This window comes from Crocuta crocuta, unplaced genomic scaffold (genome assembly GCF_008692635.1).
Source record: "Crocuta crocuta isolate KB4526 unplaced genomic scaffold, BGI_CrCroc_1.0 scaffold163, whole genome shotgun sequence".
Taxonomy (NCBI): domain Eukaryota; kingdom Metazoa; phylum Chordata; class Mammalia; order Carnivora; family Hyaenidae; genus Crocuta; species Crocuta crocuta.
In genome coordinates, this window is record NW_027529533.1 from 1,871,085 (window position 1) to 1,888,120 (window position 17,036).

The following is a 17,036-nucleotide window of genomic DNA, read 5'->3' on the forward strand; positions in this document are numbered from 1 at the left end:
GGCGTGAGGTGGTATCTCAGTGTGGTTTTGATTTGTATTTCCCTGATGAGGAGGGATGCTGAGCATCGTTTCATGTGTCTGTTGGCCATCTGAATGTCCTCTTTGCCCATATCTTTTGCCCATTTCTTCACTGCGTTATTGGTTTCTCGGGCATGGAGTTTGGTGAGTTCCTTATAGATTCTGGATATTAACCCTTTATCTGATATGTCATTTGCAACTATCTTTTCCCATTCCGTTGGTTGCCTATTAGTTTTGTGGGTTGTTTCCTTTGCCATGCAGAAGCTTTTAATCTTGATGAGGTCCCAATAGTTTATTTTTGCTCTTGATTCAGTCAGAGTGGCTAAAATGTGCAAATCAGAGAACTCTAGATGCTGGCGAGGATGTGGAGAAACGGGCACCCTCCTACACTGTTGGTGGGAATGTAAACTGGTACAGCCCCTCTGGAAAACANCCTGAGGTTGTCAGCACAAAGCCCAACATGGGGCTCGAACCCATGAACCGTGAAATCATGACCTGAGCTGAAGTCGGTGCTTAACTGACTAAGCCACCCAGGCTTTGGTGGTGTGAAGCATGAGTGTTTACAGAATCTCTACAGCTGCATGTGAATTGGCAATTACCTCAAAAAAAAAAATTTAAAAAAAACTAAAAAAAGAAAAAACCTTCCAGATTAATACAAGAAGTAATTTTCCTGGTTTCACACAGCCAGAAAAGAAAAAAAGGGTAGAACGCAGATTTGAAACCAGGTCTGACTGGTCCTCTGTCATGTGCTCCCTCCTTCCTTGGAAACCCCCTGTCCAGGGCAGCACCGTGTGGTGGAGACGGGGCTGCTCTGGAGGGAGGGAGCATGAGTGTTGCGTAGGAGCATGAGTGTTGCGTAGGCCTCTGAGTGACTAAAAGGATAGTCTTCCTTGATGGGTGGGCTTTGAGCAAATCAGTAAATTTACATATGTTCTCAGTGAGGTATGGTATACGTTTTAAGATTTACTCTTTTTTTTTTTTTTAATGTTTATTTCTGAGAGAGAGAGAGTACAAGTGGGGTAGGGTCAGAGAGAGGAACGGACAGAGGAGCCCAAGCAGGCTCTGGGCTGACAGTAGCGCCTGATACGGGGCTCGAATTCATGAACTGTGAGATCACGACCTGAGTGGAAGTCGGGCGCTTAACCGCCTGAGCACCCAGGTGCCCCTAGAATACATTTTAGTAGTAAATGAAATTCCCACCTGAACAGAAAATAGTGTGTAGATTATTATTAGCATGGTGATAATAACAGTAAAGGCTAACAGGGATATAGCACTCCTATAATCCTCGTAACAACTTGGAAGGTAGCTAATTCCTATGTTGCAGATGATCCGTATGAAGCATAAGGAGGTCGAGGAACTTGTCTGACTCCTGATGGCTCATAGCAGAGCTTGAGTGAATCCCAGATGGTCTGGCTCGAGTTCATGCTCTTACTAGGAAAACAGGTCAGATGATACTGTAGAAAAGTAAAGATGTTTCTGTGTGAGAGGAGGATTTCTATTCTGCAGGGGGAAATATTTAAATGTGTATTTTTTATGAGGACCTGCATGTGGATTTATTTTTTCTTTTTTTTAAAAAATGTTTTATTTATTTCTAGGAGAGAGAGAGAAAGAGACAGCGTGAGCAGGTGAGGGTCAGAGAGAGAGGGAGTCACAGACTGAAACAGGCTCCAGGCTCTGAGCTGGCAGTCAGCACAGAGCCCGACGCGGGGCTCGAACCCACGAACCGCGAGATCATGACCTAAGTGAAAGTCGGACGCTCAACCGACTAAGCCACCCAGGCGCCCCGTGGATTATTTTCGATGCCTCCAGTACCTCACTGCTAATACTTGACGAGCCCTTCCTGTGAAAGCTGCTTACAATGCTTTCTTCCTGTGGTTGTAACTCTGCTCTTCTCAATACTAGGCATGTATGCAGCTTCAAGAGGATCTTATAAAACTGTTTAGATCTTTTGGATCAACAAACGCCTGAAAATTCAATGGTTGACATGGGAAATGTATCTAGGGCACTAGTGGTTTCTGTTTGTATAAAGAGTTATTTAGAAACCAGTGAATAAGCATCACAGAGTCTCTGCAAGGGAGAGAAAGTTGAGAGAACTTAAGCTATTAACTCTATTCAAGAAATGGGTGCATTTGGGGGCACCTGGGTGGCTCAGTCAGTTAAGCGTCCAACTTCTGCTCAGGTCATGATCTCACAGTTTGTGACTTTGAGCCCTGCATCAGGCTCAGGGCTGATGGCTCGCAGCCTGGATCTGGTTTGGATTCTGTCTCCCCCTCTCTCTCTGCCCCTCCCCCGCTCATGCTCTGTCTCTCTCTCCTTCAAAAATAAACATTAAAAATTAAAAAAAAAAAAACTCATGAGCCAATAAAGAAATGCAAATAAAAACATAGATTAGAAAAACATGTGCATTCAGGGGCGCCTGGGTGGCTTAGTCGGTTAAGCGTCCGACTTTCGCTTGGGTCATGATCTCGCGGTTCGTGGGTTCGAGTCCCGCGTCGGGCTCTGTGCTGACTGCCAGCTCAGAGCCTGGAGCCTGTTTCAGAGTCTGTGACTCCCTCTCTCTCTGACCCTCCCCCTGCTCATGCTGTCTCTCTCTCTCTCTCTCCTAGAAATAAATAAAAAAAATTATAAAAAAAAGAAAAACGTGCATTTTTATAACAATCTTTTCTATATGAAAAGAAATCTCATGATAAGGAAAGAGTATTTTTTAAATGTAAATAATTCACACTCCTGTCCTCTCTTCCCTCCTCCCCTACCTTATAACACACATGAATATTTCTATTTAGATACTGGGTTTTCTTAAAGCAGATTTCTATTTCTTTAGCCACATAATTAGAGTTAACTAGGGGTTCCTGGGTGGCTCAGGGGGTTAAGCGTCTGACTTCGGCAGAAGCCATGATCTCGTGGTTTGTGAGTCTGAGCCCTGCATTGGGCTCTGTGTGGAGTCTGCTTCGGATTCTGTGTCTCCTCCTTACTTTCTGCCCCTCCCCATTCTCGTTCTGTCTCTTTCTCAAAAATAAACATTTAAAAATATTTTTTAAATAATAGAGTTACCTAATTTGAAGCCACGTTGTGGCATGGCAGGTGGAAAGAATACAAATCAGAATTGAGACCCAGGTTTTTGGCCTGTTTGCTGCCTAAAACAAATTTGTTTTTTTGACTCTAAATGAGTCCTTTACATTTTCTGTTATCTGTTTCTTCCAACGCCAGGTTTTTCTCCCTTCCTCACAGACCCTTGGAGAGTAGTAAGACCTTGGATTGTGAGTAACTTGTTCTGTGAGTGTTTCGTAAGATGAGCCAACAGTTCTAATAAATTTTAACTTGATAAATGAGTGATGTCTTGCAATACGAGTAGTACGTGATGCCGAATGTCACATGATCACAACTGAGCCAATGGTTCTTGAAATTCGCTTTGACATACAAGTGCTTTGGATTACAAACATGTTTCTGGAGTGAATTACGCTCTCAAACCAAGGTTTTACTGAAAAGCCCTCCATGGTCTCCTCTCTAGTTTCCTCTTACTTTTGGAAAGGAAATCATTTCATGGGCACATACAGAAAATAGTTCATAACTACTATTTACGGCCACTTATGTTTCAAGCTCTGTAACCACATGAGCTCTAATCTTTATAATAATCCTACATGGTTGGATATATTAACTGGTTGTAATTAATTGCCCCATTTTATAAAAGAAGGAGCTGAGGGTGGAGAGGCAGGAGCATTGGCTACACATGCTGACACAGTGTCTAAGCTTGGGAAGGTCACTTAGTCTCTGGTGCCCAGTGTGGTGGCCAACACGTGCCAGCACTAAGGAAAAGCCTGCTTTCCAAACAGCTGTTTCTGTGTAATGGCTTTAAGCTGAAGTTCAGAGAGTCATCATGTTCTTTCCTATTTCTTCAGTCTCATAAATTTACCTTTGGGAATCTACCTTTTTTTCCCCTAGAATATAAGATTCAAAATCATAAAACAGAAATGTACATAGATTGCCTTATTTAAAATAAGTATGGTTAGCAATCCATAGTCCAAAGTGGCAAAGAGATGTACAGCGACTCTCACTGGTAGCCCGGTGCCAGCCACATTAACCTCCCAAGATTTTAGGGTTAATATTGCTGAGCTCTTGTGGCACGTAGGTTCAAGGGCGAAGATACTGAATGGTTGTTTTAAAATCTGGAAATGCAAACAGGTGTTAAGGTTGTTAAAGGGAGATTCAGCAACAAAGAAAGCTTTTAGAAGAAGAGGTGCTTTAAAAGGATGGTTTGCTGGGGCGCCTGGGTGGCTCAGTCGGTTGAGTGTCTGACTTCGGCTCAGGTCATGATCTCATGGTTCGTGGGTTCGAGCCCCACATCAGGCTCTGTGCTGGCAGCTCAGAGCATGCTTTGGATTCTGTGTCTCCTTCTCTCTGTCCCTCCCCCACTCACTCTCTGTCTCTCTCTCACAGAATAAGATAAAGACATTAAAAAAATTAAAAAAAAAAAGGATGGCTTGCCATGTGGAAAATGCAAGAAGTATTTAAAGGGGAAACAGACCCACAAAATAACTAAGGTGATATTCATCAGGGATGAAAATACTTAATTTTACTGTTGGCTGGGCCCACATATAAAGTCAAGGATGATAGGCCCTTATTTTATTTACTTTTATTTTCCAATAGTTTGGAATGGATTCCCCAGTCTCCAGATAAGGGGGAGAGTTACTTACATGCCTGGGTTTGTAACACTTAGCAGTGATTTGTCAGGATGAACTTGGGTGACACCTGGCTTCTCTTCAGGTTGTTCCCAGGGTGTTCTCAGTTGCCACAGTTCCGCATTGCACCTCCAGGGAATGGGCTTTGGAAACAGGTGGGCTGGGTTTGAAACCTGCCTTTAGCCCTAAATACTTGGATGGCCTTGTCTACTTTGACCAACCTCCAAGAGCCACAGCTTCTTCTTTTATAAAATGGGGCAGTTAATAATTCCAACCAGCTAAAAAATGCAACCATGCAGGAATGTTATAAAGATTAGAGATCATGTGGTTACTGAACCTGAAACATAAGTGGCCCTAAAAGGTAGTTATTAACTATTTTCTGTATGTGCCCACAAAATGATTTCCTTTCCAAATCCACCTCAAGCAGGGAAAGTGAATTCAAGTATTTCTTCCAGCAGCTGTATTGTGTCATTGTAAAATCACTGTGACTCAACTCCTTTTTCCTTAAGGAAACATACTTGGAAAACAAACAGAGAGACTTCCAGCATCACCCTGTGTTCAGCACTCAGATGAGGTGTCAGTATTTTGCCCCGACCTCGGGAAGGTTAGTTCTCTAAAGTGTCAGAGCCATACACAGATGAAGTTGCTGGGCTACTGTGAGAAGGAAGCGTAATGACAAGACTCATCTCCCAGGCAGCTCAAAAATAAGGAAGGCACTATACTATGCGTGGTAAGTACAGTGAATCAACTCCTAGGATCCTGTACCCTCATCCCAAAATCCTGACAGCCACCCCCAAACATTAGGTGATATTAACAAAAACAGTTAGGAGTAAGGGTGCTGGACTCATTGCCTACAATCCCATGCTTGCTTCACAACACACTAGCTTTGTGCCCCCAGACCAATCACTTACCCATTCTAAAGCTCACCTTCCTCATCTGAAACCTTGTGATAATGTGGATGCCTGCCCCCCAGGGTTGTTGTGTTCTATTTTCACATAGAAAATACTCTGAGTACAATGCCTGTCACGAGGTTCACACTAGTTAACCAGCTGTTATTATTATTTTGGTAACGGTAATTGTCTTGCACAAGATCAAACAGTAGTAAGAAGGTAGAAATCCTAGTCTTCTGACTCCAAATCCCAGGCTCTTTGTCTTACCGTGTGCTACCCTACTGAATGCTTATTGCTTAAGTGATTAAAATACCACAACACTGTTTATGTAGTCCAGGGACATTGAAGTATTCTAATTATGCAGAGCTACAAATAAAAGATCACTGTAAGTGGAAACTGATAATGTTCGTTCACTGTTCTTTGCTCTCGCTTGAGAAAAAAAGCCCACAAGTCAGACCATTTCTCAGCTTCCCAAGAACTATACTTCCCAGGAGTTAGAATTCTTTTATATCAAAACCAGTGCAGTCCTGCCAAGTGAAGCCCTCCTGTAATTTGACAGTAGAGAGGCCACAGTATCCTCTCTGTTTGGTGCTAAATGGTGACATCAACTGTCTGTCTCCCTTTCAAAGCTGTCCTCTACTATTTTGCTCCACCATCCTCCAAACAAAACAACTGGCCCAGCTGCCAGTCACGCTGGCTTTCTGGTCCACTGCCTACTTAGGCGTAAATAAATCGTGCACTTGCTCCCTCCTTTAACTACCACTGGGCTTGGCTCACTTCCAGGCTCCTTGGGTACTGAACCTTGTGAAGTCCATAAAGTTAATTTTCCAGACTAACTGTAGCCTGGTATGAACTTCAGACAAGGCAGCTCTGGAGAAACCCACACTGATTTCTCATATCACTTAAAAATATATTTTTTTAACTGTCAAAAAGAAACATTCACTAACACAGACCATATGCTGGGCCATAAAACAAATCTTAACACATTTCAGAAAATTTAAATCATACAAAGAGAGTTCTCTGAAAACAATGGAATTAAGCTAGAAAACAGTAATAAAAAGATATCTAGAAAGTCCCCAAGTAGTTTGAAATTAAACAACACACCTCAAAAGAATCCATGGGTCAGATAGAAAGTCCACCAAAAAAACTGGAAAATACTTTGAGTTGAATGAAAATGAAAACACAACATATAAATATTTCTGGGATGTATTTAAAGTAGTGCTTTGAGGAAAACGTATGGCATCAAAGGCTTATATTATAAATAAGAAATATCTAGGGGTACCTGGGTGGCTCAGTCGGTTAAGCATCTGACTCTTGATTTCAACCTAGGTCATGATTTCATGGTTTGTGGGATAGAACCCCGTGCTGGGCTCTGTGATGAGGGTGGAGACTTGTTGGGATTTTCTCTCTCTGCCCCTCCCCTTCTAGTGCATGCTCTCTCTGTCTCTCTCTTTCTATCTCAAAATAAATAAATAAAGATAAAAATAAATAAAATTAATTGTCTAGGCATCCATCTTAAAAAATCAGAAAAAGCAGCTAAAAGCAAAGCAAGCAGAAAGAAAAAAAGATGAAATCATTGAAATGAAAAAGAGAATAAACATAGAGAAAGTCAATTAAATCAAAAGCTGTTTCTTTCGAATAGATGAATAAAATCAACAAGAATTAGTCAAATTGATCAAGAAAAAGGAGAAAAAAAATTACTAATATCAAGAATGACATAGGGAACACCACTATGTGTCCTCTAAGATATTAAAAGGGTAATAATGTAATAGTATTATGTATGAATAACATTAGAAAGATAATAGTATAATTAATATTAGTATATATGAACAGTCTTATGCCCATAATTTCAAATATCTGGACAAAATAGACAAATTCTTCACTCAAGAAGAAATAGATCTCCTGAATAGCCCTATATTTTATTAAGGAAATAGAATTTATGATTTAAAACATTTCAACAAGGAAAACTCCATACTCAGGTGGCTTTACTGAAAAATAATAACCAACATTTAAGGAATAAATAATACAAGTTAATGTAAGCTTCTCCAGAAAACAGAAGAGAAGGAAACACTTCCCCACTCGGTTTATGAGATCAATATTACCCTGACGCCAAAACTAGACAAAGACATTATAGGAAAACTATAGATCAATATCTCTCAGATATATTAATGCAAAAATCCTCAGTAAAGTATGACTAATTGATTCCAGCATGTATCAAAATGATAGATCATAACCAAGTTGGGTTTATCCCAGGAATGCAAGGTTGGTTTAATATTTTAAAATCTATGAATGTAATTCACTATATCAACAAACTAAAAAAGAAAAATCATGTGCTCATTTCAATAGATGTAGAAAAATATCTGGCAAATTCAACATCTATTCAATAATTTGTAAAAAATTCTTAGTAAAATGGGATCACAGAAAACTTTCTCAATTGAATAAAGGGCTTCTGTGTTAAATTTATATTGCAGCATAACAAATAACCCCAAAACATAAATATTAAACCTTTATTATCTCATAGTTCCCTGGAGATTAGGAATCCATATGACTAGCTAAATGCCTCTGACTCAAGGTCTCTCTTAAGATTGAACTTTCGTTGTCTATTGGGGCTGCAGCCTCATATGAAGGCTCCCTGGAGCGGGAGTGAAGAGCCACCTCTGAGCTCACTCACATGGTTGTTGGCAAGATTCATGCCTTACAGAATATGAAACTGAGTGTCTAATTTCTTGGCTCGTAGCCTCCTTAGACCTTTGCTATAGGGCAGCTCACGACATGCCATCTTGATTCCATCAGAGAAAGTGAGCAAGAGTACCCAAGACGGAAATCGGTCTCTTTGTAAACTAATCTTGGAAGCGATATTCCATTACTTATGCCACATTTTCTTCCTTAGAAGCAAGTTACTAGGTCAAGCCTACACTGAAGGGAAGGGGAACACACAGAGGCATGAATATCAGGAGGCAGAGCTCATTAAGGGCCATCTTGGAGGCCGCCAGCCACAGCGTCTACAAAGTGATCTAACTAACATCCTACCTAATGGTACAAGACTGAATGCTTTCTTCCTAAGATCAGTAACAAAGAGGTCTGCTGTCATTGTTCCTGTTTGGTATCTCGAGGACTTGAAGGACCTACCAAGTGCAAGAAGGCAAGAAAAAGAAATAAAACGTATACCAGTTAGGAACAACTAAACCCGTCCCTGGTTGCAGATGATAGGACTGTCTACATAGAAAACCCCAAGGAATTTACAAAAAACTAGAACTTATAAGAAAACATCCAGAAAATAAAAAGTACATGAAAAACTGTTCAACATTAGTCATTAGGGAAATGCAAATTAAAACCACAAAAGACGATTACCTACTTATTAGCATGGATAAAAATCAAAAGAACCGAATACCAAGTGCTGGCAAAGATGCAGAGTAATTGGAACATTGCTGGCAGGAGTATAAAATGGAATGGTCACTTTGGAAAACATTTTGGCAATTACTTACAATAACATATACTTATCCTATGACATAGCAGTGGTCCTCTCATTATTTTTCCAAGAGAAATAAAAACATATGTTTACACAAAAGACCATGCATGAATGTTTATAGTGGCCTAAAACTAGAAACAACTCAAGTGTTCTTCAACTGGGATAAAATATGTTTTATCCATACAATGGAATGCTACTTAGTAATGAAAAAGAATGAACTAGTGATAAATGCAACAACATGGATCAATCTCAAATGCATTATGTTAAATAAAGGAAGCCTAGTTAGCCTCAAAAGATTACATAATGTAAAAATTCATTTACAGGACAATCTGGAAAAGACAAAACTATAGAGACAGGAAATACATCTGCAAACAATTTCTAGGAGGTTCACAGACCACCTGTAGCTCGTCCAGGACGCCATCTATATGTGACTTCGTTGTCAAGGCAACCACCAATTCCTGTCCACCCAGCTTCAGCTCCTTCCTGAACCCTATCCAGACTTACATTTAGTGGCATGCTGCTTGGCGTGGGATTGTTCCCTGTTTCATAGATAGTATGACACTTTTCTCTCCTCAGATATCACTTCCCCAGCAAACAGCCATCTCATGCATATGGCTGGGGCATATGGAATGGGATAGATGATAAAGTGTTGGGGCAGTCTTCCCAGTAGCAAATTATTTCATGACTTCTGCAGGTCCATTGCCACTAGTATGCTTAGGCCTGAGTGAGTAGGACCCAGTTGGGACAAAGATGGGAATAAGTAACCTAAGGCAGTTCCTCTGGCTGGCTCAGCCGGTACAGCAGAGGAGTCTTCATCTCAGGGTCCTGAGTTTGAGCCCCATATTGAGTGTAGAGATCACTTAAGAAAAGGTAGGAAGGAAGGAAGGAAGGGAGGGAGGGAGGAAGGAAAGGAGGGAGGGAGGAAGGGAGGGAGGAAGGAAAGGAGGGAGGGAGGGAGGAAGGGAGGAAGAGAGGAAGGAAGGAAGGAAAGGAGGGAGGGAGGAAGGAAGGAAAACCTTAAACCAAGGCGGGCTCTGTTAAATCTCCATCTCCCACATCAGAAAGCCCAGCTATAGCGGAAGTTCATGGTGATGGATCCTAAGCTAGTGGAGGCAAGTGCTGACTTTAACCAGTTTCAGTCATCATACCTTCCTCTCCCTCTTTTCCTGTCTCTGCCTTTCATTCATTCATCATTCACCGAACTGGATGCTACTGGACTAATCAGCACAGACACAGAAGCTGCCCTCAAGCCGTGCACGGCCTAGCGGAGGACACGGGAGAGTAATCCCGTANCGCCCGCCTCTCCCCTCCCCTCACCCCCGCGGGGACCTGGCTGGTGTCTCCTTGCCCAAAGGAAATGAGACCCGAAATTAGAACCGGGGAAGCCCTGAGTCGTCTTCTCCGTCCTCCAGCAGGCTCATGTGTCTTAGATCGGATGAACTATAACATTAAACAAGTAGATTATCTTACAACTCCGTTCGATTTAGGATGACGGGTTGCATTTTAACTTGCAGGGTGTATACCGGACGGTTAGAATTGGGTTACCAAAGGCATCGAGCTCCGGGCTGTCATCCCGGATCTCAGATCTCGTTGCCATTGCTGAGGGGCGAGGCTTTAAGGACATGGGTAGATTCCTAATTCTTTAACAAGTGCCCTTCTGTTCTAGGTGCTTGACAAAGACCCATCGTTGAGTGGGACTCTAGTACAGTCTGTTCTTGCCAATATTTCATAAGCGACATTTCCAGACTATGTGAACATCCATTTTAAGATTTATTCCTCTATGATGGAGAAGTATGAAAAAATTGGGAAAATTGGCGAAGGATCCTACGGAGTTGTTTTCAAATGCAGAAACAGGGACACAGGTCAGATTGTAGCCATCAAGAGATTTCTGGAATCAGAAGATGACCCTGTCATAAAGAAAATCGCCCTTCGAGAAATCCGCATGCTCAAGGTAATGGATTACTTAAAGGGAATTATCAGGGACTAAAAAACTTAAGTGAGTCGTGTTATGCTTAGTAAATGTGTTAAGATGTACAAGTCACCAAATGCATAATGAACCAGGAAGCAAAGACACCAGTGCAGAGAAGGATGCTACTCACTTTCAGAGATCCTGGGGGGCATTTTATTTTATTCTTCCCCGTGGCTTCTTGCCCATGTCAGCTCTGGATCTGATTCTTCAAGAGCCCTCAACTTTACTAGTACAGGAACTTACCACAACTCCAGTTTGCTAGCATTTATGAGTTTTAAACTTTCGGGCCATCTTCTGTTGATATTCTCAGTACATTAAGATAATTAATCATTCACCTGTTTTCAAATTTCTAGGAAGCCGACCGGTTTTCTTTACACCTCACATTTTGTCTGCTGCTGAACTAATCATAATGCCCTTTTTTCTAGAAAAAGGATTCTTCTTAAAGAAGTGAAATGATCACTTTTAAAATGTTTATTAGCTGACCACGGAGAGAAGATCACGAAATCAGAGTGGTGGAAAAAGCTGTTACAAGCCGAAAGGTTTTTTTTTTTTTTCCTGTAATACTAAGAGACTACTTTTTGGAATTTCTGTGAGGATGAAACCCCAAATCCCAACAGAGAACATGCCATGTAATGAACACAGTGAGGTTAACTTGGTTTCAAGCAGTTGGGGCCTCTGTGTTGGGGCATGTATAACCGAATAAATGATCAGGAAAGAGCACCTAGTGCGAGATGAGTAGGACATTCAGGGCATTTTCTCTTATCGCTGCCTCTCTGTTTTCCAGGCCTCTCTAAAAGTCTTCTCTTACCCATGGCTTGCGTGTATGGGGTTATCTAAATGTGAAGTAGCAGGCTTCTTAAATGGGTGGATAATAAGAAAACTCTCCCTTTAGGTTTAAGATGGTCTTTATCAGCAGGATGCTACCTATTGTGAGAGGACACTTCCCAGGGTTTCCCCACCCCCACCCTGTGAGGCCCTCCTCTAGGAAGGCCTCCCCATCTCAGGGCCTGGACTACTCTGCCCTTCCCCACTGTCTACACACAGGGACAGGGTCTCACCCTTTCTTTAGGGCTGATGGGCGTTTTTCACTTTCTCGGGCTTCCCCTAGAACAGAAGGCCATCATTGTGTTCAGAGGATTCATTTACTCCAAAGAAAAGACAGTCTGGTTCTAATGGAGAGATACTCTTTTTCTGATGCTGAAGGTCACCTGTGAATGCCTCTGAACCCTCTCCGCACCCTTTAGCAATACTGGGTTTGCAAGTGTAGCTCCCTGAGTTAATTGAGTTCCCCCAGGATGGGAACCTCTGTTTCTCTGTGTGGACTACTAAGCAAGCGTTTAGTGGGCCGCACTGCCAATAAATAAATGTTACCGTTGGATTGAAAAAATAATGGTAACAAAATAAGCCCTTAGGTAGGGTGGTCGTTCCCAATATATTAGGAAGTCAGAAAGTGTTCTCCGAATATGGATGCGCCTTTAGGGAAAGAGTTGTGTGCACAGGAGCCTGATTTCAAAGCACAGAGCACCCCATTCTTCAAAATCAGTGCACAGATGTAGGCTCCCCTAATCTATATGGGATTAGACTAGATTATTGATAGAGTCTGTTCTTTAAAGCCCTAACTTTTTAGCTTTCTGTGATATTCCTAACACATTCTAGGTCCTTAAATATTTGCCGACAAAGTGAATTGAGAGTTTGTTAAATGAAGTCACATTTTCTCCATATATTTATTCAGTAAATATGTATAGAGCCTCATTGTGCCTAAAACAATGTTTAAAAGAAGCTGTGCACCCTGTGTTTCAGATGCATCATTCATGGAAGGGAAGGAAGATAAATTCCCCCTTGGCTCTCACTCCTGATAAACTGGGTTCCTAGTGGGGCAGGGTCTGTGTCATTTACCTTGTGTCCCATGCCTGCCTGGCAAGCTCTCTCTAAATAAAGTATTTAGAGGCATGTTTAAGCTACCTTTTGAAGTATTTAAGGAGGCATGGAATGAGAAATAAGGCATTCAGGGCAGACAGTCTGTCTCAGGAAAGGGTGTATGTGTGGAAAGCAGTATATTGAGGGAACACAGGTTATAACCCGAAAGTCTTAGCCAGGATTGCCTGCTGGGTAACAACAGGCCAGGGAGAGGGGAGCAAGGGAAGCCACAGTTCAGTAGAAGAGGGTGTGAGGAATTTCCTGGAAGATAGGTGTGGCCTGGGTTAAGTGATGCTTAGCACAAAGCCGCATCATTGTCCCAGGTGGCCTTTGGGGTTTGGAGTCTGACTCCAGGGGACATGCTGTAGTCCCGGAAAACAGGAAACTGGTGACATGGCAAATGGTTCTGAGCTGAAATTCAAGGGAGAGCTCCAGTGGCCCGTGGGAAGAAGAATACTAAACTGTGAGCAAAGCACAGCTCTTTGGGCCCAGAGGAAAGTTGCAGCCCAGTGAGTTTGAGTTCCTGGTGTTTTCCTCGCAGACCTGGAACTTTTCATGACCGCTGCTAAGGTCAGGAACTAGGAACTGGGGGGACTGAGGCTGAAGGTTACCTCAGAAGCCTTAGCCAGGGCAGGTGAGGACTGGCAGAGGCTGACCGCCTGACTGCTCCTATGATGAGGAAAGCAAGACAAGTAGATTAAGACCAGATGTAGGAGACTTTGAATGCCTGGCTAAGGAGTTTGGCTTTCTCCTGAAGAGAAAGAAGCTAACAAAGATTTGTTTAATTAGAAAGTTGTCATTTGTAGACTTTTTTTCTTCTCCCCCCAAGATTTATTAAGATATAATTGACATGTAACACTGTGTAAATTTAAGGCTTACAGTGTGATGTTTGTTACACATATGTATTGCAAAATGATTACCATGATGAGGTAGTGAACACCTCTGTCACCTCACATAATTACCATTTTTTTTGTAGTTAGAACATTTAAGATTTACTGTCTTAGCAGCTTTCATTTATATAATGTGTATGGTTAACGGTAGTTATCACATGTATATTAATCACTTGGAACTAATTCATCTTATAACTGGAAATTTGTACCCAGCTCCCCCGCCCTCCAGTCCCTGCCAACCACCATTCTACCTTCTATTTTTGTGAGTTCAGATTTTTTAGATTCCATGCATAAATGAAAACATCCAGTATTTGTCTTTTCTCTGTCTGACCTATTTCACTTAGCATAATCGCCTTAAAGTCTATCTATGTTGTTGTAAGTGGCAGGATTTTCTTCTTTTTATGGCTGAATAATATTCCATCATACCACACACACACACACACACACACACACACACACACACACACAGTCCACATGTAGATTTTTGGATTTCATGGACCTATAAAATTAAAAAAAAATTTTTTTTACAGATTGGGATAGTGTTGTTAACATTTTAAAAAACCAACTACCAACTACTTTCACCATCATCTCATAAAAGACAGGACATTTTAGCATTAAACCTGGGGCACTTGGGTTGCTCAGTCAATTAAGTGTCCGACTCATGATTTCAGCTCAGGTCATGGTCTCACAGTCATGAGCTCAAGCCCCACACTGGGCTCTGTGCTGAGTGTGGAGGCTGCTTGGGATTCTTCCTCTCCTCCCTCTGCCCCTCTCCCCTGCCTACTCACTCTCTCTGAGATAAAAATTAAAAAAAAAAAAAAAAACTAGGAAAGACCCAACTTGAGAAAAAAGCACAGTCTTCCTGAGAGAGTAGTTGGCAACTACAAATAATATCTATACAGATACCTTTCTGCCATATGTGAATAATGGATTATGTAATTATGTGTGTCTGTGTGTACCATTGCCCTTATTTTTCTCACTTCACTATCCACTAATGAAAATGTGACACCATTTGTTTTGTGCAGCCTAAATGTCATGAAAGTTAGCACTATGTCTGGGAACGAGAAGCTTTCCCAGATCAAGTGATGCCCTGCTTAGAGGATCCATAGCTGACACGATGAAATGCTAGCACACGACAGAAGAACTGGATGATCCTCAGATTTTCTAATGAAATTTGGCCTCTCTCCATCCTCAAAGACTTCCTTGTTGTTTGTCTTTTTTAAACTTCATTTTATAATTTAGAGCAACTCCCGATACTTGCTATTGGACCCTTCTAGAAATTATGGTTGTTTTCTTGGAAGCAGATGGGATCTTGGGAGTGTGTTGTCCAGCATTCAGCTGCATAATCTTTAAGGCAGCACATCTGTCATGCTTCCCATTCTTGGTGTGGAAGCTTATATGAGGATGTAACCATCCGCTGGTAAATGCTCTTGAGGATAATAATTATCAAAAAACCGATTCTGCTAAAATTTTTAGAAAACTTTTTTTTTCAGAAAATTTGAAACACTTTTCAAATAACATTATTTTGTGCCATTTGAAAAAAAAGTGACACATTCTTATGAGACAGAATTTAGTGTTTGTGCTAGAAAACTGCTTTAAAAATTTTTTTTAATGTTTATTTATTTTTCAGAGAGAGAGAGAAACAGAACACAATCAAGGGAAGGGGAGAGAGAGAGAGAGACAGAGAGAAAGAGACACACGGAGACACAGAATCCGAAGCAGGCTCCAGGCTCTGAACTGTCCGCACAGAGCCCGACTCAGGGCTTAAACTCACAAACTGTGAGATCATGACCTGAGCCAAAGTCAGATGCTTAGCCAACTGAGCCACCCAGGTGTTCCTAACAAACTGCTTTTTATTTATTTTTTATTTTTTTTAAATATTTTTATTTATTTCTAGGAGAGAGAGAGAGAGAGAGAGACAGCATGAGCAGGGGAGGGTCAGAGAGAGAGGGAGTCACAGACTGAAACAGGCTCCAGGCTCTGAGCTGGCAATCAGCACAGAGCCTGACGCGGGGCTCAAACCCACGAACCGCGAGATCATGACCCAAGCAAAAGTCGGATGCTTAACAGACTAAGCCACCCAGGCGCCCAAACGGTTTTTTAAACTAAATATAATTCACGACTCACCAAGAGGTCCTATTGCTCTCAACCCTTTAATGTTTAATTCTGAATCTTATTTTTTTCCCGGTTACATAGTTAGGCTTTTAAAAATATAAACACTTGGAACAGTTATCATCAGTCCACTCATACTCTAAGGAGATACTCTAAATTAGGTACTATTTAGTGACAGTAATAAAATTATATTGTGATACCTGAGCCCAAAGCAGCTCTCCTACCCTGTCTCAAACTCACCTTCTAATGTGGAAAAAAAAAAAAAAAGGAATTCAACATTTTCATTGTTTTTGATGAGATGCCTGTGCATAAGAGAGTTGCCACATGTTAATCTGGGAACTGTTTACAGAACCCCTGTGTGTAGTAGGCACTGTTCTTGGCCCCTGCCCTGCAAATAAGGAGAGACTAACAGTAAACACATAATTATATGTCAAGAGGTGAAATATAAAGTTGATAAAGGGGTAAAAGGTGATGAAGGGGCTGGGTTGCTTTTTTGTAGAGAGGGGTTAGGAAGAGCCTTTCTGACAATCACATTTGAAGAGGTAACAGAAGGAAATGGGAAGGGGTGAGTGATGCAGGCATTCCAGGCAGAGGGAATAGTAAGGACAAAGGCCACAGGCAGGATCAAGCGATGTATGTATTAGGCGTGGCGTGTTCTGGAGTGTTCTAGGAGGAGCAAAGAGATCAGTAGGTCTGCAGCACAGTAAACAAGGGCAAAGGTCACAGGAGACGACGTTAGAGTGGTAAGGGGTCAGACATGAGAGCTTGGGGGTCTCAGTAGGAACCATGGATTTTACTTTGAATGAGATGGGAGCCATGAAAGGATTTTGAGCAGAGAGGTCTGTTGGCATGACATGCATTCCAGAAGGATTCTTCCAGCTGCTGGTTGCTCCAGCTCCCTGAGCAGGAAAATTAGTTAGAAGACAGTCTGAACAGTCCAGGTGTGAGGTGATGGAATTTGGGTCACAGTGGAAATGGTGGAAGTGGTTAGATTCAAGATTAATTCTGAGATAAGAGTACATAGGAACCTGATGGTTGGATGAAGAATCAAGAACAAATCCAAAGGGGCACCTGGGTGGCTCAGTTGGTTGGGTG

At 41.7% G+C, this 17,036-nt stretch overlaps 1 protein-coding gene across 3 annotated transcripts in view; it reads left to right on the forward strand.

Annotated features, from left to right (window-relative positions):
* Window positions 1-10,750: 10,750 nt before the first annotated feature.
* Window positions 10,751-17,036, forward strand: part of CDKL1 (cyclin dependent kinase like 1) — a 64,176-nt gene continuing 57,890 nt past the window's right edge. For all 3 annotated transcript variants that reach the window (XM_077761262.1, XM_077761263.1, XM_077761264.1), the window contains exon 1: window positions 10,751-11,004. In XM_077761262.1, coding sequence (XP_077617388.1) covers window positions 10,834-11,004 — 171 coding nt within the window. In that variant the 5' untranslated portion in view covers window positions 10,751-10,833. The remainder of the gene's footprint in view (window positions 11,005-17,036) is intronic.